The following is a 27,202-nucleotide window of genomic DNA, read 5'->3' on the forward strand; positions in this document are numbered from 1 at the left end:
AAATAAATAAATAAATAAATAAATAAATAAATAAATAAATAAATAAATAAATTCTCCAGGTCATACTAATGAATAGTCAAGTTCTGAAATGACTAATCTAGTCCATCTTTGATGTTAGGTGTATGCCACTTAAGCGAGGAACTCAGAATAAGCCCTCAGATCTCATTAAAGCTGTCCTCAACCACTGTCGTACTCTGAAGAGGACATACACTGTTCCCTAGTTGGAAAGGTGATTTTTCTTTTAATTTGAAGAGGTGTTTCCTGTATGGAAGAATGTATGTCTGTCTATGTCAATACATGCACACACACACACACAATCAATGAACTAATAATGTTCTTCACAGTAGTTACACAATGAATTAGAGGGTTTTCTACATTTCCCTTTCTTAATGATGGTTGTAGTTTACGTAGTTGAGATTTATGTGTTTCACCAAGCCTCATGTTGAAATTTGGTCCCCAGTGTGGGAACTGGGGCCTAATGGGAGCCATTTGGGTCATGGGAGCAGATCCCTCCTGAATGGCTTGGTGCCTTCCTTGTAGTTCTTGCTCTAAGGCTGGTTGTTTAAAAGAGCCTGGCAGACCTCCCTTCCTTCTCTCTTGCTCACTCACTCCATTTCTCTCTCTCTCTCTGCCATGTGATCTCTGCACAGTTGGCTTGCCTTGGTTTTCTGCCATGTGTAGAAGCTTCTTGAGGCTTCACCAGAGACAGATGCTGGTGTCGTGCTCCTTGTACAGCTTGCAGAACTATGAGCCAAATAAACCTCTTTGCTTTACAGATTACCCAGCCTCAACTATTCCTTTGTAGCAATACAAAGAGACTAAGACAATGATCTAATAAGAGATGAAGGTTGTCACTAAAAGAAAGCACAGCAAGGCATTTTTCAAGGAAGGAGTCAACCAAATGTCTGAAACTGTAGCATTCTGGGGGGTTCCCACTTTATTTAAGGGTAGAATTCAGACTCTTCAGATAAGCTGATAAATTATATATTTCTTAGTTTCTTTACTGTCTCCGCTCTTCACTTCACCTGCATGGTGAAGAAACCAGGCCTGGAATCAGATTTGGAGCACAGCTGTAGTGATGTTTTTTGCATACTTTTAGTATTACTCATGTGCCCTCCTCACTTTCTTGGAAGTTGCCATTTGGAAATATGAGCTTCTGATGAAATTGCACTCACATTTCTTTTCTTTTTCAAAGGATATATTTAATTGTGCTAAGTTGAATTGCACTTTTTAGGTCCTGTTAAAGGACCTAAAGAGGCATAGTCTGACTCTTAAAGTCAACTTCTGATCATGAAGTCAGACTACAGAAAAGGATGTGTGATAATTGAACGAGTAATCAATATGTGTTTTTGAAAAGTTTACAGTGTATTCTAAGCATTGCTTCTGAAGCGAGGGCAAGCACACATAGTGCAGTGAGTTACACTCTGATGATTTGTGGGCAGACATGCTTGAAGGGCAGGGGGCTCCCCGGTGCCCCATCCCAGGGGGGCTACTCTCTTCTGCATGAGCGCTGGTCTCTGCATGGGAATAACAAGGATGTGTGGATGAGGTGGCATCTGGTTTATCACAAGGGGGTTTTATTTGCCATGTACTCTGGCAAACACTATTTATCTGAACATTAAATTGGCCCCATTTTCTAAACAATTTGGTTGCGTTTCACTGAGCCTGTTGGTAGTTATATTGGATAAATATGCTTTTGTCCTCGAATCTGACTAGGCCTTCTAACAGGATAGAGCATTTGGGGATCAAGAAGTAAATATGTTTGGGTTTTTGAGACTGTGAAAGGCATCTGAACCTTAACATTTGTGTATTATAAAAAATCAAGGGGAACCATCTGCAATATAAAATGTTTTTACTTAGGTTCATTTACAGTAAGTAATATATGATCATGTGTGTGAACATAGTTCATCATAGGAATGTTAGGTGTGGTTATTGTTACGAACTACATGTGGAGTTTATGCTGTGATTCCCATCTCTGCAACAGTGTTTGTTTTTGCAGTTGGTAAGTGCTAACACATGTAAAAATAGTATCAGAGGTTGTTTAGATAGTGCTGATGTGAGGAATTCAAGGCTCCATAAAGGTCCTGCTAAAGGAATACTTACATAGAGTGAAATGCTGAGTAAAATAAGTGTGGAAAAAACACAAGCAAGCTTTTATGCAAAGGAAGTTTTGAAAGTGTCTATTCAAAGGATTTTGGTGAAACAGTTTCAGCTTTACTTAAATCTACTCAACTCATCATCACATTGCATCTGTCCGCTTACATAGGAAAGTCTAGAAATTTCTGAATTGAAAACACTGGCACTTTAATATAAAAGCTGGGCGTGAAGTGATTTTTCGGATTTTTCAGAGTGAGAAATGACTTGAGAAACCCACACTAGGAAGAGAATTCAACCAGGGTCTGACTTATGTGTGAGCTTGCATTTGTTGGGAAGTCCATGTAATGTCTGAGTCAAGGAGGTGGCGTTCTGAAGTCATGTGTTTAAGAAATGGTCCTTTTCTGCTGCAGTTAAGGAAATAGTTCTGCCTCCCCAAAGCACCCAGGCTTATCCCCAGGGGTCCTGCTGCAATTCAGGACCACCGCTCTGTGGGAGAATCGCTTTCTCCCTGCAGCCTCCAGGCCATTGACTGTTTCATCCTATGCTGCTCTGAGTAGTAATGTGGAGACATAAATGAGCAAATCATTAATATTTAAAATGCAAACTTTGCCTTTCAGGTAAGGAATTGATTTTAAGCCCTGACTCAGTTTTCCCCGTGTCTTCCTTCTCTTTCCTGGTGGTGGTGGAGAGTACTGGCTGAGAGGGAGGAGCCCTCAGGCCAGCTCACTGCCACCACTCGTGGGGCTTCTCCCGGCCTCTTAATAGAGATGAGTGGAAGGAACAGACTTTGAGTCAGAGCTGAGTTTGAATTCCCACATTGAGGCTTATTGACTCTCTGAATTTGGTGAGCTTATTCAGTTTCTTTGACCCATTTCTTTGTGATTGAAGAGGTAGTGAAACCCAGGTGATAACAGTGTGAGCTATGGTTCAGATCCCAGCTTCACTATACACTTGAGTGCACATACCTGGGCCAACTCACCTTGCATCTGAGCCTCAGTTACAGCATCTATGCAGTGGGAACAGGAATACCAGCACCTCCTGGTTTCTTTGTGAGGAATAAATGAGTAATATATAATACATAAAGTGGTTAAACAATGCTTGACACATAGTAAGTTTTGAAAAAACAATGTTAACTATTGTTTAGTTGTTACCATTAAAAATCTTCACTTTTTTTTTCTCCTTGTGAAAGCCTATTCCTTGTTGAAAGTTAAAAAATAGCAAAAAGAATGTACAATTCCATTGTTCCCTATTGAAATTTCCTGGTATGTGTACATACATCCTTTCTGATCTTTTAAAAAGCATGTATATATTTAAAAACAAGAATCATATTACATATACTTTCTGTTACTTTTAAAATAATAGATTTCCTATTCCATTACTGATCTAAGAGGGCAGTGGTTTTTGGTGGTGGTTTTGGTGGTGGTGAATTTAAAACACTAAATCTGAAACTGCAACTCACTTTAACAGATGAACGTTCAACTGTAAATATTCAGCTTGACTTATTCATGGAATTGGATTATTTGAGAACATTATGCATCTCTAATTTGATATATTATGACTAAGGTAGGTGACAGTGTCTCTTAGTTAACATATTTCCTCTTTTCCCTCCAGTTTTATTTGGATCAGAATCTACTCAACTGCTTTTTCACCTACAAGATCAAATTGGAAAGTTAATTCAGTAGAGAAGATAGCTGTGTCTGTGAGCTCTCTGTCAGTTCAGGATAAAGAAGCTGGTTATTGGAAGAAAGAATATATCAGAAAACAAATAGCATCTGTAAAAGCCGCACTAGCTGACATTCTCAAACCTGTCAACCCTTACACGGGCCTTCCAGTGAAGACCAAAGAGGCCCTCAGGTACGCAGTGTGTTCCAAAAGAGAATGATGGCATCAGCTCAAAGTATCGTGTACATAGCACATATGTGCAATTTAGATTGTGTGGGACCATCTCTAGTATTTTTGTGTGTTTTGTGCATCTATAAAATATGTCACATTTTCCTATTCCACATAGCCTTCTACATCTGCCAGTTCAACCAATTGCAGATCATAAGTATTGGTGGGGACCGGGGGCGGGGGGAACCTGCAACAATAACATCAGTATAAAATACAAATAAAGCCAGTACATGATACATAGTAACAACAGTTTGCACAGCATTTACATTGTATTAGATATTATGAGTAATCTCAAGATGATTTAAAGAATACGGGAGGAGGTACTTAGGTTATATGCAGATACTATACCATTTATATAAGGGTTTTGAACCTCCACAGATTTTGGTGTCACGGGGGTCCTAGAACCAATTTCCTGTGGAGACAGAGGGATAACTAGCAAATAGCCTAAAGTTTTAATGAAAAGCACAAGTAACTGACTTATCTGTTGTAGTACAGTGAGAATGTTCAAGGTGTCTTTTCTGGGCAGAATCTTTGTCTTATTTATATATTGCCAGTATCTGGAAGATCATGGATGTTCAGTGGGTGTTAGGTAAGGAGAAAAAGTCTGAAGAGAGTACTATTGTTGAAATGAAAATTGAACTGGGCATGTTCTGAGAATTTTGACTTTGGATTTTGAGGAACTAGATCCTTTAGAGAAGATATGTGAAATTGCCTGTAGCGTTTTTTTTTTTTTTTTCCCAATGAGGCAAACATTGTTAGTTTTTTTTCTTTCTCCAGAATGTTTGGTTTAGGTTGGGCAATTATACTGAAAGAAAAACGTGGAAAAGAATATATCATGGAGCATGTTGATCTTTCCGTAAATGACACGTCAGTTACTGTTATATGGTATGGCAAAAACTGGCCGTGCCTAGCATCATTGTCAACCTTAGATTTATGTGGTGTGACACCAGTTTTTATGGACTGGTATAAAACTCCCACCAAACATAGGTAAGTACCAATCAGCAGAACTGTTGAGTGAGAGCATCTTATGTGTAAATACTACTTGGCATTACTTTTGTAATTAAAAAATAAGAGCAGTGTTTTTTAATTTTATCACATATTAAATGTACATTCCGCATTACTGTAGAAGAGGAAAATAATGCATTTTATCACATTTCTGATTAGGTCTAAATTTAAGTTCCTCATATCTTGGTTGTCTTTAATGGTAGGGAATGATATTCTAGTTAACAACATTTCCTGGATGATTGATGGCTAACCTTTGAGGTTTTTCATTTTAACCGTCTTAACAGAAAGATATGTGGCATCTTCCTTCTTTAGTAAATGGAATACTAATCAGAGTCTAAATATGAGGAAACCAAGTCATAATGATCAGTTATTTAGTCTGCCTTCTGTTGAACTTACTAGATATGTGATCTTGTGCAAGTAACTTACTCTTTCTGTGTCTCCATTCTCTCCTCTCTGAAATGACATGATCGTTATACTGGCATAGTATTTAGCATATATGACTGCAGTGAATAAGACCGATCAAAAGATATCACTGTAGAATGTGTAGATCAGCTAAGTATGCAGCACATGGGTAATGCTTAGTGAGCCCTTTACTATTCTGTTGTCAGGTGGCTTTGCACTGAGTCCATATTCACTATGAGGCTGTCATCTGCCTTTCTGAGCAGCTCTCTCAGGCTCTCTTTTTCATCATTGATTGCTTCCTCCTGAAAGCTGGATTATGGCATGCATAGCATCCTCATCTCTGGAGCAAGCTAGTATAGCTTTATATAAGATATATTGCAAATATAAAGGTAATACCTGCCTTCTTCCACATTGGTTTCCTGCCCTCCCAATTCCTTCACTGTCTCAGTATTCTTTGACTTTTTAGGAGTATTTACCATGTTGTTTTCTCACCATCCTTGCATGCTGCAGTTGCACCCATTGGTTTCTCTCCTGTCTGTCCTTGCTATGGAGGATGCTGTGATATCTGACATTAGTGCCTGCCGTCTCCATGGAGGGACAGGGTTCTTTCATGGTTTCCCTGGATACAGACACTTTTTCTTTTCTTTCTTTTTTTTTTTTTTTTGCAGCTCTGTAACTGGGGACCCTGTTTTTGGCTCCTCTCCATGGCGCCTGCTCTTTGAGCATTGTTTTAGTGATTACTGAGCTCTCTTTCCATGCTCTGAATGTAAGACTATTCAGACCTCTTGGTGCTGGCAAATCCAGGTTTTATTGTACTCTAAAAATATTCTTGATGTTATGACAAAAAATGAATTATTTTTCCTGCATATATTACAGAGGATACTTTGGAAACAGTTACCTTTTTTAAAAATTGTACTTTTATTTGGATAAATCTTTGAAATTTCTTGTGGTGTCATGAAGGAAGTCAGCTTTTTCTAATGTGGTAATTAGACTTTATGCATTTCAAAATTGCGTTTGGAGAATAAGTCCACAAACTGTACTAGTTTTGCTAAACAGTATGTTACTTGGCATATCATGAAATGTTGTTTACAGATATTAGGACAAAATGGCTAACACTAAGTCAAATGATCCTGAAGAATTAAGTTAAATGGATAATGTTGAGTTATAAAGCTCAGTTAAAGACAGTATTCCCCTGAATTGGTCATCAAGGTCAGAAGTAATAGATACTACATACTGCCAAGTGCTGGAGTTCATTGGGAAAATTCATTTGATGTAATTTATTTCCATGGGACTTCAATGGACTTCAGCCAGCCTTTGATAAGCTGCGATAAACAAAACTAAAAGTGTTTTTTAGGAATTTGTTTTGATCGGCACTTTTATTGCAAATTGGTAACTGAATGCTTTCATCATGCAGGAATATAAATCCTTGTATGCATCTATGTGACAGCCAAGAAGAGACTTTGTGATTTTTATTTGGGTCTTTCTTGTTTCCTCTATGAGAAGTTTTTCAACAACAGTGAAAGCCTTATTGATGTAATTTGGATTCCCCTGTAATTTATACCTTTCTAGTCAGACTCTCCATTTTCTTCCTTGCCAGCATTTTATGCTCTGCAGCTTGTGCTATCCCACCCTAAGTTTGTGAGAACTGTTGGGGAGACGTCAGCCTTAGTTTCTGTGTCTGTGGCTGTAAGGCCAAGCACATGAGGACTCAGCACATTCTCAGAGTCTATTTAATAAGTACCTCTACAGCGAGATTTTCAGAGAAGAAGGTTTCTCACATCCCCACCCAGCTGCCTCTATCCACATTAATGGTACTAGCAGGGACTGCTGTTTATTGAGCACCTGCCCCATGCCCTGTGCTCTCGTCCCCAGTGAGCAGGCTGGTGATTTCATACACGAAGAACCAGCCTGTGATAGTCACAAAGTCACTGTAGGTTGAAGCTAAGGTTTTACCTCAGGTTTCCCTAACTCCATGGTGAGGTTCCTGACCCTGCATTTATCCTCCTCCAAGTGTATTCTTCATATGCTGGGTTTATTTCTAATTTCTACATCACACATGCTCACCGACCGTCTCTCCTTACCCAGTTGTGGTTCTCTGCACAAGAAGTTATTTTGAAAAGTTGAACATGGGACTAGGGTCATGTGGTAGCTGCAGATCTGGTTTTGATGCCTCACAGTCTCTTCCACTTTGAAACAGGACTGCAGCTGGTGTCCTTTTTAACTCGCTTATTTAATGTACCTTTGAATACCTATTGCCTGCTGACTGTGCCTGAGGTGCTGGGCACCACTTGTTGAATGAGATGTGACCCCCAGCTCCTTAGGGATTTCAGTTTAATGCTGTGTTAGTGTCTCCTTTATGAAAACACTGGTGATTTAGTTTAAGTTTATTTCTGATGTGTCAACTTTCACCATCTCTGGGTTATCCTTGATAATAACTGTAAAAGGCCCATCTGCTTTCCAGCCACCTCCTGAGACCACCCATTCTTATGTCACTTGAAATAGTGTATCTTTGCTTCTGTGTCGTTTCACTCACTTGACTAGGAATACACAGTGAGAGTCTACTTTAGATTGTATTGTGCTGGGTTTTGAGGGAATAGAACAGGAGACAGTTCTACCACTTCATCACTTTCCTGATACTTCAGCTTCCTCCTGGCTGGGTCATTGAGTTGACAGTAAGAGCAAGACGGAGGGGAAGAAAAACCTATTTGGGTTGGAAGTCTGGATGTATCCATTTTGCCTTTTATTCATTTGTGTCCCCACCCTGCCAATGTGCCACTTAGTTTGAGCACATCATTACCATGCTCTTCAAACACATTTGTGATACACTAAAGAGAACTGACAACACTGTAGACAGGAAAGCTCACTTCTCTCTCTCCTTTCCTTGGCATAATGTTCAAAGACTCCGATGGCATTCTTTAATTGCAAAGTACAATCTGAGTCATTTGACCGTATCTACCATGATTGGCTGTGACAGACTCATTCGGATCTTTTGCCTGCACCCTGGCCTCCTGGTGGGAGTGTGGAAGGTAAGACTTGAGTCCCTGTATGTACTGTGTCATTTCCCCATCACAATACCACGTTTACTTACCATTGTGTGTGACGTCAAATGTAACATCCTTTAAGTCTTTTCACTAACTGCAGTCTGTTTAACATCTCACCAACCTCATTTTTTCAGACTAACCTGGCCCTGTCTGCTCCACTGAGGCTGCTCTGCTATTCTGCTATCATAGACAACTATGCCATCTGTTGTTCTGCTGTTCAGCTATCATAGACAACAACCTCTTCCTGCCTTCATGTTTTCCTTCGTGTTATTCCTTTAATGTCATGTGGCTTTCCCACTTCCAATCAGTCCATGTTCCTTCTCTTCCTTTCATGCTCTTTCTTTGACAACGTCTCCCCTTACTATGTGTTCAGCACACTTGTCTCCCAAGCACGTTTCTGATCCTGTAGGTGCGGCATTGAGTGAAATCTGCTCTTCAGGGTCAGGTGTCTAAGATGTTATCCTTTCCCTCTGCATAAGATTTCTTGTTTCCCCAGGTCTGCCTGATATTTTAAGACAGTAGTTCACAAATCTGATTCTGTGTTGGCATTATGCATTAGTTTACAATGACTAGATGGAATTAAGACCCCAGCTTCAGACAACACCATCCTCTAGTCCCTTTTCCTTTCCTCAGCCGACTGTGGCTGTCAGTTTTTCTTTCCCTTCTCCCCTTTCTATGTGAAGGTGGCTTGTGGGTGAGACTGCAGCTTGCCTGCTCTGCATTCTGTGACTCGCATGCATTCAGCTGTGTCGGGTGCAGAGTTGTGAGCACTCTGGTGGCTTCGATTGTCCTCTGCCTGGCTACTGGAGAGTGGCACCTTCAGATTTACCATTTGGGGGGGGTCACCTACGCCCATCAGTGTCAGCTGTGAATCTGGGGAGAAATGGAGGTCAGCCCCCAAATAGTCGCATTTTCTGCTATTCAACCAGATGGACAAGTGAAGAAATTGAATCTAATTGTTCCCACCACGTTGGCCAAATCAGGCAGTTACTTGCAAGAGGAACATTGTATCAGTGAAGTTCAGTATTTGTGAAATTAATGCAGTATCTGTGAAGGTCTTTGAAAAGAGTTTGAAACAGCCTGGAACTAACTGCATAGTTTCACAACTGTCATATATATCTTTTGATATTTCGCAAGCCCTGGGCTGTGAGTTCTTTTGGTCCTCTGTGCTCTGCATATTTGGGTGAATTGTGGTCCTGCTGTCAATATGAAATGTAAGTCTTATTAGATAGTAATAACATATTAGCAGTAATAATGCATTAGCACTGTGGTGATCTTATGGTTGTAAGAAACTGCATCTATCTGCAAGATGAATGTGCTGTGATCTTCACAATGACCTTGTGAAAAATTTAAACATTTTGGTTGAAATATGTATTCTTCTTAATTAACTTTTCAGAAGGAGGAAGAACTGGCTTTTGTTATGGCAAATCTTCATTTTCATCACCTTGTGGAGAGAAGCACATTAGGCTCGGCCACTATGTATGTATTTATATGTGGGTGTGTTGAATTTTTGTACAGTAAATATAAAGTATTAGAAGTTGATGCCATCTTAATATTCTGAGAATAGCTGCACAGATATTCTGTTTTTAATCAGTAAACACAAACCAACAGGCATAATTATTTGGCTGTTGCTAAAATAATTGGATTATTCACAAGTACATATTTGCTGTATTTATTCTGGGTTACGGAATTTATACCTAGTAGGATGTTATTTATAAGGATAGGACAGCTTCGTTACTTTCAGATGCCACTACTCTCCTTCAAGTTCTTGCTCTTATGTGAATTTTCACATCTTGTAAGGCACGTAGACTCATGGCCCTGGGGCTGAACCTGCGGATGATTCTGTCTGCTATGGACAGTGTGTGTCTTTCAGTGAACTGCATCTTTAGGTGGGGCACAGGCTTCCCATTTCACTACAGCTCTCACCCTTTTCCTGTGGACTTAGACTCTTCCTTACTCACTGTGGTTTTTTTTATTACCTGAGAAGCTCCTGAATATTTTTGAATTTGTCACCTTATGTAGTCATGTTTTTCTTGTTGAATAAAACTTTGTGTTGGCTTTGGGTCTGCCTGGATGTCTGTCTGTCCTGCAGATTGGTGTTCAGTGCCTTTTTCTGCTGAGCGCTTCTGTCCACTGGGCACTGAGAACAACATGGGGGCAGAGTGGCCTTTGTAGAGTGGCCATCCGGGGATCGGCTGCAGAAACACGTGCACCCGTGCTGGGCTGTGGCTGCCTACAGAACTCACATCATTGCCTGTTTTTACAGAAGTTGGTAAAAGGAACAGTGAACAGTCTTTTAAGTTCCTGGTATTGAAGATTATAGGGAATCCTATGGTGTTTCATTTGTAGGAGGTAGTGCTTTGATATGGATGGTAATTTTTTAAAAAGTGTTTTCAAACCAAGAATTTTATCCCTGGCACTGACAAATTTGCATGTTTCTTTTGTTTTGCTTTTCAGTCCCTATGAACTGCCTCCACATAGCCCATTTTTGGATGATAGCCCCGAGTATGGACTGCACGGCTACCAGCTCCATGTTGATCTGCACAGCGGTGGGGTTTTCTACCTATGTGGTACCTTTCGCAATCTCTTCACCAAGAAAGGTGACATTAATTGAGTTTTTATTTCATTATGAAATTAAAGGTTGAGATGAGGGAACCAGTTTTTATGTCTGAGTTAAGAATTGCCCTCACTGGTCACTTTATAATTTTTTGGCACCAGTATCCTTCTAGACCCGTGTGTCATCCCAGGGCTTGTGAAAGTCCTCACCAGACCAAGGCTCTTCCGTGCTGGCTCTGTCTCCTTCACCACCATCACTCTCAATGCCACCTCCTGGGGGTAGCCCCTACTCATCTTCTCTACCGATGCGTCCTTATTATTTTTCCGTGCAGTCTGCTTTCCCCAGACTTCTTCCCTTCTTTCTCAAAGGAATGTGGTAAATTTGCCAGCAGGGCCCGTGCCACTCCAGGATGAGAGTAAAGAGAAACCAGCCTTTCTCCTCTACATACTGCATCAGTGTTTGCCAAGCCTACCAAAGCCAGGACAGAGGCTGGGGCAGACAGAGAAAAGGAGGGGGCTTAGGCCAAGCAGGAAAAAAGTTAGAATGCCCCATTCTGACTTGTCTGATTATTTCCTTTCGGTTTCATTCATCTGTAGCCTGTAAACTTGGAGTTTCATGTAAGGACTTGGTTAGATTCAAGTTTAACATTTCTGGTAAAAACATTTTAAAAGGGAAGTTATGTACTTCATTTTGCATTATATTGAGAGGTATGTAATGTCAGGTTGTCCCATTATTAGTAATGCCAGGTTTGATCATCTGGTTAAGATGGTGACTGCTAGATATCTTCATTATTAAAAGTATTCTTTCCCAAATACCCTGCTCCTCCGAAGTCTTTCATCTAGTGGACTTGACACCCATTAGTGATCTTTGCCTAAATCAAATACTTTGTTTAAAAATGTTGATTTTCTAATTATGTCACTATTTCTATATTTATCAACTGAGCTTTTGTAAAGAACTTTCTCTTATCACCTGGGTGAACTTCTAAAAAGGCAGAGCAAATGCTTAATTCTTTCCTTTTAACTGCTAATTTTCAGATGAAGAACTTGATGTTACAGAGCAAAAGGGGCTTGCTGCCCGATGTGCTAGAACCCAATGCTGTGACACCAGGTTTTTGAGAAAAGAAAAGCTTTTTATGGCTAGTCCACTAACAAGGAGACAGGAGTCCAGCTGAAATCTATCTCCTCATGCTGGCTTTAACGCAGGAATTTTTTTAGAAAAGGTTTAGGGAGTGGATTCTGGGATTAGTAGGTGATTGGTGGAAGGAAAGGGGAGGTCCGGAAGGTCCTCAGGCATGGTGCAGTTATCTCTTCATGCTCTCATGGGTCACTTGCAAATTCAGGAGGAGTTAATATGAAACGTGGTGGGAATTCAGGCTGTGATGTCAGAAAGCTCCATCTGTGAAAACTCCAGTTGGCTATGTTGGTTCCGACGGATTTCAGCTAGTTTTGGCTTACAAGTGGAGGGAGTTTTAGTATTTCAGTAAGTCACTTTTTTTTGTTATCTGCCATCTTGCAAACTCAGGTAGTCATTAGTTTCTTTAACTCTGTGGAACGTGGTTTCATTGATGCAGTAGTCATCTCCTGTGGTGGAAAAAATTTGAGCTCTTCTTTCCTCCTCGGCCCCACCCTTGTTTAGCGTCACTTTGGACTCTGGGATATTTACTTATTCAATAATTTATAGTCAGTTATAGACATTTCTTTTTGAAGTTAAAATTGTCCCCAGCTTTTTGGGTGGGGTCTGCTTCAGGCTGCTTCTGTGTCCTATAGATAACCCCTTTGCCTTTGAGTCTTCCTTGCTTTTTGGCTCAGGAAGATTTCTCGGTTTTCTTGTGTTTGCTGGCATTTTTATCAGAATTGTTCAATTCCATATATTAACCTGAGGTGTATTAACATCTTTGTTGTTGAATTATTCCATCCAAGAATGTGGAACGTCTTTCAGTTTGTTTAAAAACACTTTTATGTCTTTTAGGAGTGTTTCAGAATTTTCTTCATACTAGTTTTGTACATTTCTTGTTAAGATATTTATGAAGTATTTAATTCTTGTGACTTCTCTTTTGTTTTATCTTCCAGTTGTTTCGTAATTTCTTTGTGAGGTTTTGGTCTCATAGAATGAGTTAGGAAGTATTCTTTCCTCTTGGATTTTTTGGAGGATTTTGCATAGAATTGGTAGTATTTCTTCCTTGTTTGGTGGAATTCATCTATGAAGTCATCAAAGCCTGGACCTTTCTTTATGAAAAGATGTTTAACTACAGTTTCTTTTTCTTTCAAAGAGATAGAGCTATTTAGGTTATTCATTTCTTCTTGAGTGAGCTTTGGTATTTTTTTGTCCTTTAAGGAATTTGTCCATTTTATCTAAGTTGCTGAATTTATTGGCATAAAGTTCTTCATAATAGTCCCTTATAATCTTTTTCATGTCTATAGAATCTGTAGTGACATGACGTGATTCCTGATATTGGTAATTCGTGTATTCTTTCTTTTTTTTCCTGATCAGTGTGATTGGAAGTTTATCAATTTTATTGATCTTCTCAGAGACCCAACTTTTGGTTTTATTGACTTTTTTCCTGTATCTGTTTTGTATTTCATTGAATTGCATGTTGATTTTTATTCTTTCTACTTTTTTTCTGCTTATGTTGTAATTTGCTCTGTTTCTCGTTTCTTAAGGGAGAAGTGGAAATTATTGATTTGGGAATTTTCATATTATATTAAGATGTTTGATGCTATGAACTTCCACCTAAGTACTGCTTTAGTGGCATCCCACAAATTCTGATATGTTTTATTTCATTTTTATTCACTTTAAAATACTTTCTAATTTCCCTTTTATTTCTTCTTTGATCTGTGGGATAGACAGAAGTGTGCAATCGAGTTTCCAAATATTTGGGGATTTTCTGGAGATCTTTCTGTTACTGAGTTCTAATTTAATTCGATCGTGGTCAGGAAATATGCTTTGTATTGCTTGAATTTTTAAAAAGTGACTGAAATTTGTTGTATGTTCCAAAATATGATCTCTTTTGGTCTATGTTTCGTGTGTACTTGAGAAGAATGTGTTCTGCTATTGTCGAGTAGCGTGTTCTACCATATTAATCAGGTCAGATTGCTTGAGAGAGTTGATTTTTTTTTTTTTTTTTTTTTTTCTATCAATTATTAAGAGAGGGGTGTTGAAATCTCCAACTCTGATAGTGAATTGTTTGCTGTTTTATCGGTTTTTGCCGTGTGTATTTTGAAGCTCTGTTATATTCATGAACATTGGAGACTATGATATCCCTTTGACTAAGTACACACTGTGTACACTGTTGAGGGTGCCGCCAGTGTGCCCCAATGCATGCCAAGGGTGCAAACGCTGTGCCTTATATGCCAGTATTAACTGAGAACTGAGTCTCTGCTCTCCATGGCTGCAACCCTCATAGAGTATTGAATTGGGCATCTAGCCTGACCTGGTGCCACCAGTGTGAGCAGCTGTCCTGGGAAATGGGGGAACAAGATGCGATTTCCACAGCGATGAGGTGAGATGGTTGGCTGGTCCCAGCTACAGCTGCTCCTCAGAGCTCTCCTTCCCCTTTAAACCTTGTGAACCGTTACGGAGACCCTGTGTGTCCCCACTTTGCCTCCCCCGCCTCAGCCCACACTGCTGCTGTTCCCTCTCTGGCCTTATCCCTTTCTGTCCTCACCACTCTAGCTCTGCTGCAGCTTTAGTGAGTTCCTCTCTGTTCCTTGACTGTGTCAGACCTGCTGCTGTGGCCTCAGATTCTTGGTGTACCCCTCTCGCCTGCAGTGTTACTGCCCTGGATCTCAGCATGGGTCCCCGGGGTTGTGTTTCTCTGAGCCTGATTCACTGACTGCTTCTCAGTGAGGCTTTACCCACTTCGCTACACCTAGAAGCCCTCACCCTCCCCATTTCTCACCTGCCCGGCTCAATTTTTCTCCATAGCACTATCTAACACACAGAGTTTACTTATTTAGTTAGGTAGTTTGTATGTTTAAGAGGAGTAACTTGAGCAAGGCAGTATTTTGGTTTATTTTGTTCAGGACTGTCATGGCACATAGTAGGCATACACATAAATATCACAAAGAGAATGGGTGGCTCTCAAAGGCCACGCAGTTGAAGGGCTCTTAGATAGACTCTTCTGGGCCTATTACCTTAAAGCTCTTTCTGTTTCTTTAGCTAAAGGATTCTCAGCTGCATTGGCCAGCATCTTTTTGGTCAAAGCTCTTGCAGGTCTCTGTTGCCTCTAGAGGATAAGACGCAGCTTCAGGATGCTGCAGAGCAGAGCTGCAAACTGGCCCTCCTTGTAGGACTAAAGCAAGGTGACAGCGAGGGCCTGAGCCTCTCCACCAGGAGAGAAAAGCTCTGCGTCATCCTGCCTCTCAGGGTCTGGGGAGGCCCCAGGAGGCTGGTGGGGCCTAGTTCCTAGGCTGCTGTGTGGTTCCAGAGCTGCCACTGCTGATCTTCCTCCACTGCCTTAATTCCTTTTCTTTTACAACCCAGAGGAAGGGCATCAGAATTCCCCTTCTAAAGTACGTGACTGTGTACTTCTCTCTGGAAAGAAAAAGCCTCACAAATTCAAGGTCTGGCAGAGTTCTTTCTACCTTTGTACCTATGGTAGGTTACTTGGCTAGACAAATAAAAATGAAATTTGTGTTTAGGTACTTAGTGTCTATATCATCCTCTCATTACAAGGCAAACATCAGGAACTTGTGCTGTTTCTCATCTGAGATGGTTTATAAGACATAGCTTTTGCAGTATACCAACTATTCTGTAAACATTGCTTCCAAGATACTAGTTATGTTACTTTCAATTTTTAAAATGTTTATTTTGAAATATTTTTACATTGTAAAATTACAATGTAAATACAGAGAACTCCTGTACAGTCTTTATACAGAATTTACCAAATTACAACATTATTTGCCATTAAAAATCATTTTTTCTTTCTCTTTCACTCTCTCTCTCTCCCCTGCTCTGTGTGTGTGTATGTTAATAGACCCCTTGATGTTTATATGACTTGTTTGTGTGTATACATATATATACACATACACACATATATACACATATATACACATACATATGTATGTATATATATACACACACATATATACACATACACGTACATACACGCACACAGGTCATAAAATCATCAAGGGGAATATTAACATTATTAACATGATGAATCTCAAAGTGCTGGGATTACAAGCATGAACCACCACACCCTGGCCTACCTTTATGTGGTGTGGTGTGGTGGCTCATGTTTGTAATCCTAGCAATTTGAGAGGCTGAGGCAGGCAGATCACTTGAGCCCAGAAGTTCCAGACCAGCCTGGGCATCATGGTGAAACGCTGTCTCTACAAAAAAATAACAAAAATTAGCTGGGCGTGATTACCTGCACCTGTAGTCTCAGTTACTTGAGAGGTTGAGGGTGGGAGGATCGAGAGTTCCAGGGTGCAGTGAGACATGATTGTGCCCCTACACTCCAGCCTGGGCAACAGAGCAAGACCCTGTCTCAAAAAAAAAAAGAAATATATATGTAGAATTATGTATGTTAGAATCCATATACATGTAGAATTATCCCATCACTCTATTATTGAGGAGTTAGGCTTGTTAGGTGCTAGGTCTGTCTTATCTGGAACTGCAGAGAAGAGGACCCGCCATTCAGTATTGCAAACAAATACAGCATAACATTGATTAATTTTTATATTGCATTCCTCATACCTAAAATATGCCCGTAATAATGATGAATATGATAGTAATAGGGAACATTTATGAGCACTCATTATAGGTTTCTGCTACATGTTTCGTGTAAAGTATTTCACTTCCTCTTCATAGCAAGCCTGAGCCGTGGGTACTCTTACCTCCCCATGTTATTGATGAGGAGTCAGAAGCTGGTAGTGAGTCAGGTCTCTGTTCTGTAAAGCTAGCAGGTGGCACAGTCTGCACTCAGGTCTGTGTGACTCCAGAGCTGGGTACGTCCTGCTTCCTGTAATATACTTCCTGTATATTTTTGCGTTTTAAATGATGTACTTTTAGAGTATATCTTCTTGTGTGTGTGTGACTGTCAGTGTATTTCCAAAGTTTTGGCATCGTAATTGTGGTCAGGGTAGGCTGCTGACTTGCTGGAGTATAATATTTAAGCCAATTTTGTGTTAACGTTAATAAACCCCTTGATGGTTATATGATTGTTATAACGCATAAGAGGTTAAGTTAAATGAAGGAGAATGGGAAACTGAGATAGGAATAATTAGCCTTTTATGATTTCCCCCCAATAAAAAGATGACAATGTAGAATTTCCAACGTGGGCTCAAATACATTTCCACTTCCCATGGTTGCACTACTAGAAGTCAGCAGAGGGCGCTGTTGTCATCAGAGTGTCTGTAACATTTTAAAAAGTATTATACAAATGGAATGTCCTCTGTAGTTTTTGAGAAACTCTCTTGTGGTACCATGTGGTATATTTAGTAAATTTCAGCTCTGTCATTGCATTTGGGGATAAAGCACTTTGCCCCCATTTAAAAAAAAAATACTTTCTCACTATCAAGGATAAAATGTTCTATCATCACGTCTCTGGAATGTGGGTGGCTCTCTGCTCTGTTCATCCTCCGTGAGACCTGAGAAGCCTGGCTTGACACTAACCAGGAAGGCTGTAGGGAGCTGCGGGAAGTAAAGGGATGAGGCTGGGTCGTTTGGGGTTCATCCATTAACAAACAGTTACTGAATGCAGGAGATGGGACACACAGAGGGAAGCTCCGCCTCCATGTGATCCCTGCCTGATAGGCTTAGGGACAGAGAGAAGCTTGGGAATCCAGGCACAGACATGAGCAGAGAGGGGTGGCATGAGGGATTCCTGGAAGGTTCTGAGGAAGGGCACACCAGGAGGAGGTGGGGTGGGGATGAAGTGACCAGTTGCAGTGTCCAGACAGGTTACTGGGGAGGGGTCCAGGCCCGGGTAGTAGGGTCGTGTGGTAGTGGAAAGCATAAAACTTCAACTATGACATAATTTATTAATAGAACCAGAATTTGGTCATTCTGTATGGACATTTCCAGGATTCTGTTTTTGAATAAGGGGTTTTATGGATGCTCCAGTTTAGTCCACCAAGTCACTGCAATCCTATTAAAAACCCCAATGGAAATTTATCACACTTGCAAAGTAGAGTCTAAAATCACTTTGGAAATGCACATATGCATATTAAATGGCTGAGAAATTTTGTTTTAAATTTTTAATTATGAGAAAGTATAATCTTTTCTATGTATACAGGCTACAGAAAAACAATACAATAAAAAACCATGTAGCCACCACAGTTTAGAAATAGGCCAGTACCACAAGCTTTGAAGCCACCTGCATGTCCCCAACCCGCTCTCATCTGCTTCTTTCCTGCCAGAGGGAACCACCATTCTGACTGTTAATTGTTCCCTTGCTTTTCCTTTTTTTTTTTGTTTTTGGCAATTAAACATCTTTGTATTGTGAAAAGACACACAGAGAGATGCATAAGACATTATTGTAAAGAAAACACCTGTGTGATCACCATCCAGGTCTTAAGTTTTGAAAATGAATTGAGAGGGGGCTGGCTTAGCAGATGTTAACCACTCTGAAACTACAGGAACCAAGAAAGTACAGTATCACTAAAGAAATAGATACCCGGGGGAGTGGAGCAAAACGTCTTTCACATCTTTTGCAGTTCTGGATTTTTCTGTCAAATTATTTTTGTATACACAAATCCTTTATTCATATTTTAATAAATATTAGACTCATAGAAAAAGCAATGAGTATCTATTTTGATTATACATTATGCATTATAATATATCTACATATCAGTGTATATCTTCATCCTTTAAAAGATACATATGTATTTCTTTAGAAAGTATAGAATGCATTGTGTAGAATAATTTGCCTTATACTGGCTAAAAGGATCTCTAGAATTGTATATGTAGGGAATGCAAATAATCAAAGGATTTGTGTTTGTTTTCAGACAGAACAATCCCAATGACGTATTCAGAGTGAGTTCTGGCAATTTAATGTCGTCTACCTCTTGGTCACGATATTTTCTCTGAACAAAATATCCCTTTGTTTTATTTTCTTAACTCTGTCCCATGAACTTTGGTACAAGGTCCTTTGAGTTTTTTTCAATGTCTGTTACTAAAAACAAACCAGAAGAACCCCGTTAACTCTTGGTGCCTGGGATTAGGTTCTCAAGTCATAGAGTGGGAAGGGTATTTCCAAACTGACTCAGTGGTAAGTGCTCAGAAATAAGCATCACCTCATTGGCTGACCAGCAACATCTCCCAGCTCAGCCAGTGCTGCAGTCATCCATTTTGAGACAACAGCTTGTATCGCTTAGCTTTGAATTCTGACGTGTCTCCAGCGGGCTCAGCTCCCAGGCCAGTGGACACCAAGTCTTGCTCTACTTTTCTTCCTCTGTTGTCCTTTCAGATCTGAGGATGTTCTATTTTGGCGTCGTTAGGAGGACCTTAGGTCCTCTAATTCCATAAAATATTGCTCATGCTTCTAGGCATTATTTTCCCTCAGTAAGAAGCTGTGTCTAGGGAAAGGCTTTTTGACCTGTCTATACTACCCGATAGTGAATAAAAAGGATTCGTGTCCTTTCTTTTTTCCTTATAGGTTTATGTGACTGCTTCTCCTTGGAACTTTGTCATATTCCTCCCCCAAGGAACTGGGAAGTGTCCTTTCTTTGTATTTTTATGTGTTCTGCCACTTTGTCAAGTCATGGCTATATTGAAAATTTTAAAAAGGATCCATCTAATTTCTTTTCAAAGAAAAATGTATGATCCCCGGACTTTCACATATTGTTACCTGCTTCTTTGTGTATTGCCACTAAAATTAAGCTAAAAGGAAGTTTAGATGAAGAAATATTTTGCTCTCTGAATTGGATTTATGAGGGGAAAGGAGGAATGTATGTGAAAAGTGACGGAAATACTGAAAGAGTAATTTGTAAATGAAAAGTTAAGGTGAGCTTTTAACAGTGCCTGTGGGTTTTTCTGTATAACTTTTGTTTTCTGTTCTTTTGGAAATGTAAATAGGTGACATTGACTCCCTAATTTCAGTGCTTCACTAGGAAGACTACCAGGACTCAGGATATTGTTGCATTATCGGCTAAGATTTATGACAGTGAAACGATACAGAACAAAGTCAGCAAAGATAGAAAGGGCATGGGGTGAAGTCTGCAGGAAACCAGTGCAAGCTCAGAATCCTTCCCCATGGGGTCGACACAAAGTGCTCTTAATTCCTCCAAGAATGAGTTGTGACCAGATGTGTGAAATGTTGTCTATCATTAGACAGCTCTAATGAGAGCTCATTAGAGACTCAGCACTCAGAGTTTTTACTGGGGGCTTGTCACATTGGCAGTCTCTGCCTGGCACTGGCAGAATTCCAGACTCTCAGAAGCAAAGAGGATGTTCAGCATTAACCACATTGTACAAATTGTTTAGGTACGGGAACCACCCTTACTGGTTAGGGAATGGTGGGTGAGAACACTTCTGAAATCCAAATGCTTAGACCACATCCAAAGGCCAGGCTTGCAAGCAGGTCTTCCTAAGAATTGACAATGTGAGGCCTGCTGTGTGAACTCTTTTCAGCATAGCTGTCCATGAGCACTTTGATGAGGTGATGGTGCCACCCCATGAAAGAGAAGACAGGAAATAGTCCAGTTGTGTCTTTGAAGTGTAAATAGAGCTTGCCAGAGGGGCCTCATCAGCAATGCAAAGTATGAAGAAATGTATATTTATTTGATTTTTGTATCAGGCTAATTATTACCAATTTTCAGAAACTGAAGGAAAAAGGTTTTGCATGGTGCAGTATATTGTAGTATTTTTTATCAGTATTGAGAGGAAGAGGAACACTAAAGAATCTAAGGGAGGTAAATCTTAAATAACAAAGTATGCTGCTTCTGTCATTTGAGTTTTTCTAAAAATAGACTGTCCTTTTTAAAGCCGTTTTAGGTTCACAGCAAAACTGGAAGGAAGGTACAGAGATTTCCCATATAGCTTCTGCCCCACAAAACCATAACCTCTCTCATGATTAAATTCCCACACTAGAGTGGACAATGTTGACATATCATAATCACCCAAGGTCCTACCGTAGTTTATGGCAGGGTTTACTCTTGGTGTTTTACATTTAATGAGTTTGGACAAATATTAATGGTCCGTTTTCACTATTATGGTAGTATACAGAGCAGTTTCACTACCCTAAAAATCCTCTGAGCTTCACCTATTCATCCTTCCCTCCTCCCTAATTCCTAGCAACCACTAGCCTTTTTGCTGTCTCCATCCTTTTTCCTTTTTTAGAATATCATATGGTTGGAATCTTTCAGTATAAACCTTTTCAGACCAGCTTCTTTCAGTTAGTAATATGCATTTAAGTTTTCTCCATGTCTTTTCATGGTTTGATAGTTCATTTCTTTTTAGTGCTGGATAATATCACATTGTCTGGATGTACCACAGTTTATTCATCTACTGAAAGACATCTTAGTTGCTTCCAAGTTTTAGCAATTATGCATAAAGCTGGTATAAGCGTCCATGTGCAGGTTTTTATGGACACAAGTCTTTAACTCCTTTCAGTAAATACCAAGGAGTGTGATTGCTGGATCATGTGGTACGAGTGTGTTTAATTTTGTAAGAAATGGCCAAACTGTCTTCCAGAGTGACTGTAGTATTTTGCATTGCTATCAGCCATAAATGAAAGTTACTATTGCTTCACATTCTTACCAGCATTTGGTGTTGTCAGTGTCCTGGATTTTGGCCATTCTTTTAGAGTCTTTTAGATTTTCTACTGAGATGGTCATGTCATCTCTGAACAAAGGGTTTTATTTCTTCCTTCCTAATCACAATACCTTCTATTTCCTTTTCTTGTCTTATTGCATTAGCTAGGACTTCCAGTATGATATGGAAAAGCACTGATGAGAGGAGTCATCCTTGCTGTGTTCCTGATCTTAATGAGAAAGTTTCAAGTTTCTCACCATAAAGCACGATGTTAATGACAGGGTTTATGTAGCTATTCTTTATTAAGTTGAGAAAGTTCCCCTGTATTCCTGTTTTTTCCTGGATTTTGTTGAATGCTGTTTCTGTATGTATTATGATCATGTGATTTTTCTTCTTAAACCTGTTGTGTGATGGATTACATTAATTGATTTTCAATGTTGAACCAGCTATGTTGACCTTGGAGAAATTCTACTTGATCATAATATATAATTATTTTTCTACATTGTTGAATTTGACTTGCTGGTATTTTGTTGAGGATTGTTGCATCTTTATTCATGAGAGTTGCTTGTCTGTAGTTTTCTTCTCTTGCAATGTTTTTGGTTTTGAAATTAGAGCAAAACTGGCCTTATAGAATGAGTTAGCAAGTATTCCCTTTGCTTCTATCTTTTGAAAGATATTTTAGAGAATTGATATGATTTCTTCCTTAAATATTTGGTAGAATTTACCAGTGAACTCATTTGGGCCTGGTGCTTTCTGTTTTACAAGGTTATTAATTATTGATTCAATTTCTTTAATAGCTATAGACCTGTTTAGATTATCTATTTCTTCTTGTGTGAATTTTGACAGATGGTGTCTTTCAAGGAATTGGTCCATTTCATCTAGATTATCAAATGTATGGGCATTGCTTTGTTCATAGTATTCTCCTATTATCTTTTTAATATCCATGGGAGCTACACTGATGTTCCCGTTTTTCATTTCTGATATTAACAATTTATATTCTCTCTTTTTTTTAGTTTACCTTGCTAAATGCTTATTACTTTTATTCTTATTTCCAAAAAACCAGCTTTCGGTTTCATAGGTTTTTCTGCACTGATCTTCTGTTTTTAATTTTACTGATTCTTCCTTTAATTTTTATTCTTTTTTTTCTTATTAGTCTGGATTTAATTTGCTCATATTTTTCTAGTTTCTTAAGGTATGAAAGCTTAGATTGTTGATTTCAGATCTTTCTTCTTTTCTAATATATGAATTTAATGCCGTAAATTTCCATTTAAGCACCGCTTTTACTGCCTCCCACAAAATTTGTTAAGTTGTGTTTTCATTCTCATTTACTTCAGAACATTTTTAACTTTTTCTTGGAATTTCTTTTTTGACTCATGTGTTATTTAGAAATCTGTTATTCAGTCTCCAAGTACTTTGGAATTTTCCATCTAACTTTCTGTTATTGATACCTAGTTTAATTGTATCAGTTTGCAGACATTGTATGATTTCCAGTCTTGTAAATTTGTTAAGGTAAGGTTTATGTTTTTTTTTTTTTTTTCTGAGACAGAACCTCAGGTGATCCACCTGCCTCAGCCTCCCAAGTGCTGGGATTCCAGGTGTGAGCCACCGCGCCTGACCAAGGTGTGTTTTATGGTTTTATGGCCCATAATGTGGTCTATCTTTGTAAATGTTCCACGTGAGCTTGAGAAGAATGTGCATTCTGCTCTTATTGTATGATGTAGTCTATAAATATCCATTATACCCAGTTAATTTATGACATTATTGAGTTCACTTACCTCCTTACTGATTTTCTGCCTGCTGGATCTGTCAATTTCTGATAGGTGTTGATGTCTCCAACTATAATAGTGGGTTAGTTTATTTCTCTTTGCTGTTCTATTAGTTTTTGCCGCAGATATTTTGATGTTCTGTTGTTAATCACATACACATTAAGAATTGTTATAGCATTTTGGAAAACTGATCTCTTTATCAGTATCTGATGGCCCCTCTTTATCCCTGGTAAGTTTCCTTGCTCTAAAGTATGCTCTGTCTGACATATAGCTACTTACGTTTTCTTTTGATTGGTGTTAGCATGGTTTATTTTTTTCTTTCCACTTAATTTGTATGTATCTTTACATTTAAAGTGAGTTTCTTATTGTCCATATATAGTTAGGTCTTGTTTTTTTCTACCAACTCTGAGAATCTCTGTCTCTTAATTGGTATATTTAGACCACTGGTGTTTAAAGTTATTATCAATACAGTTGGAGAGGTATATACTGTATTTGTTATTGTTTTCTATTTGTTACTTTTGTTCATTATTCCTATTTATGTATTCTATGCTTTTTCTGCATTTTGTAGTTTTAATTGAGCATTTTATATGATTCCATTTTGTCTTCTTTTTAGCATATCACTTATACTTGTTTTTAAACTTTTATAGTGGTTGCTCTGCAATTTACCACATTTACCACAAATCCAGTTTCACTTTCACATAACACTCTGCCGCTTCACAGGTATTGCAAATACCTTACAATAACAAAATAATCCAAATTCCTCCCTCCCAATCTTTGCATCATTGCTGTTTCTCATTTTGCTTATACATAAGCATATATATATATATATATATATGCACCCATATGTATATGTATTTGAATATATTATTACTATTATTGTTTTGGGCAAACTGTTATTTGTTAGGTCAATTATGAATAAGGAAGTGAAAGCTTTTTTTTTTTTCACTTATTCCTTCAGTGCTCTTTATTTCTTTATGTAGATCCAAGTTTCTGACCTTTTATCATTTTCCTTTGTTTTTTTAAATTATTATACTTCAAGTTCTAGGGTACATGTGCACAACATGCAGGTTTGTTATATAAGTATACGTGTGCCATGTTGGTGTGCTGCACCCATCAACTTGTCATCTACATTAGGTATTTCTCCTAATGCTGCCCCTCCCCTAGCCCCCCATCCCCAAACAGACCCCGGTGTGTGATGTTCCCCGCCCAGTGTCCGTGTGTTCTCATTGTTCACCTCCCACGTATGAGTGAGAACATATGGTGTTTGGTTTTCTGTCGTTGTGATAGTTTGCTGAGAATGATGGTTTCCAGCTTCATCTGTGTCCCTGCAAAGGACATGAACTCACCCTTTTTTATGGCTGCATAGTATTCCATGGTGTATATGTGCCACATTTTCTTAATCCAGTCTATCACTGGACATTTGGGTTGGTTCCAAGTCTTCGCTATTGTGAATAGTGCTGCAATAAACATACGTGTGCATGTGTCTTTATAGCAGCACGATTTATAATCCTTTGGGTATATACCCAGTAATGGGATCACTGGGTCAAGTGGTATTTCTTGTTCTAGATCCTTGAGGAATCACCACATTGTCTTCCACAATGATTGCACTAATTTATACTCCCACCAACAGTGTAAAAGCATTTCTATTTCTCCATATCTTCTCAAGCATTTGTTGTTTCCTGCCTTTTTAATGATCACCCATTCTAACTGGCATGAGATGGTATCTCATTGTGGTTTTGATTTGCATTTCTCTGATGACCACTGATAATGAGCATTTTTTCATGTGTCTGTTGGCTGCATAAATGTCTTCTTTTGAGAAGTGTCTGTTCATATCCTTCACCTACTTTTTGATGGGGTTGTTTTTTTTCTTGTAAATTTGTTTAAGTCCTTTGTAGATTCTGGATATTGGCCCTTTGTCAGATGATCATTTTCCTTTTCTTTTACAAGGCAGGTCTAGAGGCAACAAATTCCTTCAATATTTGTTTTTTATTTTTGCTCTCAATTTCACTGAAGATTTCTCTCCTCATTTCTTGTATCTTTTTTTGGTTTCCTTAAATTGGGCTTTACCTTTCTCTGGTGCCTCCTTGGTTAGCTTAGTAACTGACCTTTTGGATTCTTTTTCAGGCAAATCAAGGATTTCATCTTGGTTTGGATTTATTGCTGGTGAGCTAGTGTGATTTTTTGGGGGATATTAGCCTTGTTTTGTCATATTTCCAGGATTGTTTTTCTGGTTCTTTCTCATTTGGGTAGGCTACATTGGAAGGAAGGTCTAGGGTTCAAGGCTGCTCTTCAGGTCTTTTGTCCCATGGGGTGTTTGTAGTACTCTCCCAATTTTCCTAGGGATATGGCTTCCTGAGGGCCAAGCTGTAGTGATTGTTATCTCTCTTCTGGATCTAGCCACCCAGCAGGCCTACCTGCTCTGGGCTGCTACTCGCGGGACAGGGGGGCTGTCTGCACAGAGTCCTGTGATGTGAACTGTCTGCAGGTCTCTCAGCTGTGGGTACCAGCTCCTGTTCCAGTGGAGGTGGCAAGGGAGTGAAGTGGACTCTGCAAGGGTTCTTAGTTGTAATTTTGTTTATTGCACTATTTTTGTGCTGGTTGGCCTCTTGCCAGGAGGTTGTGTTTTTAAGAGAGCATCAGCTGTGGTAGTATAGGGAGGATCAGGTGGTAGGTGGGGCCCTAGAACTCCCAAGAGTATATGCCCTTTGTCTTCACCTACCAGGGTGGGTAGGGAAGAACCATCAGGTGGAGACAGGGCTAGGCATGTCTGAGCTCACACTCTCCTTGGGTGGGTCTTGCTGTGGCTGCTGTGGGGGATGGAGATGTGGTTCCCACATCAATGGAGCTATGTTCCCAGGAAGATTATGGCTGCCTCTGCTGTGTCATGCAGGTTGTCAGGGAAGTGGGGCAAAGCCAACAGTCACAGGCCTCACCCAGCTCCCGTGCAACCTAAAAGGCTGGTCTCACTTACACCACGCCCCCCCACCCCTCCAATAGCACCAAGTCTGTTTCCAGGCAATGGCTGTGCAGGGCTGAGAACTTGCCCCAGTCTACCTGCCTCTCAACTATGAAAGCAAGGAGGGCTTTCGTGCCTCCCTAGCTGTGGAGTCTGCACCCTGGATTCACACCCTCCCCCAAGTTCTGGCCAGGAGACATTGCGTTCAGTTGGAGTTGTTACAAAGTTTAGCTGGAGGTTTCCTTTTCCTTTTGGTCTTTTCCCAGTTCCTCTGGCAGCCCTCCCCAAGGATCCTTCCTAGGCAAGACAGAAATGACTTCCTTATGGACCCAGAGAGCCCGCAGGGCTTTTCCCGCTGCCTCCTCTGCCCCTGTATTTCACTCGGCTCTCTAAATTGGCTCAGCTCCAGGTAAGGACCCATGAATCTTCTCCTGTGATCTAGACCTTCAGGTTCTCCAATGAGGGTGTGTTTTTGGGGTGGGTGATTCCCCTTTCCTACTTCCATAGCTTGGGTACTCACAGTATTTGGAGTGTGTCCTGTGTCCTGCGGGAGTAATCTGCTTCCTTCAGAGGGTCTGTGGCTTTTCTCAGTTTATCGACATGTTTATTTTCCTGAATTGCTTTTCTGTGTTATCTTGGAGATCACCGGGTTTCCTTAAAACTGCTATTTTGAATTCTTGGTCAGAAAGCTCACATATCGCCATCTTGTTAGGGTCAGTTATGTTTTTTTTTTTTTTTTTTTTTAAACTTTGGGAGATTATGGTTCCCTGTTTGCTTTTCTTTCTTGGGG

At 39.6% G+C, this 27,202-nt stretch overlaps 1 protein-coding gene across 4 annotated transcripts in view; it reads left to right on the forward strand.

Annotated features, from left to right (window-relative positions):
• The window catches only part of FBXO15 (F-box protein 15), a 68,417-nt gene that overhangs the window by 18,016 nt on the left and 23,199 nt on the right, over positions 1-27,202 (forward strand). For 3 of the 4 annotated variants that reach the window (XM_023224160.3, XM_023224162.3, XM_023224163.3), the window contains 5 exons: positions 3,709-3,951; positions 4,765-4,974; positions 8,294-8,420; positions 9,832-9,914; positions 10,893-11,035. In XM_023224160.3, the coding sequence (XP_023079928.2) occupies positions 3,709-3,951; positions 4,765-4,974; positions 8,294-8,420; positions 9,832-9,914; positions 10,893-11,035 (806 nt within the window). The remainder of the gene's footprint in view (positions 1-3,708; positions 3,952-4,764; positions 4,975-8,293; positions 8,421-9,831; positions 9,915-10,892; positions 11,036-27,202) is intronic. The other variant, XM_023224159.2, reaches the window with a different exon arrangement.

Source organism: Piliocolobus tephrosceles, chromosome 18, assembly GCF_002776525.5.
Source record: "Piliocolobus tephrosceles isolate RC106 chromosome 18, ASM277652v3, whole genome shotgun sequence".
In the NCBI taxonomy this organism is placed as follows: Eukaryota; Metazoa; Chordata; class Mammalia; order Primates; family Cercopithecidae; genus Piliocolobus; species Piliocolobus tephrosceles.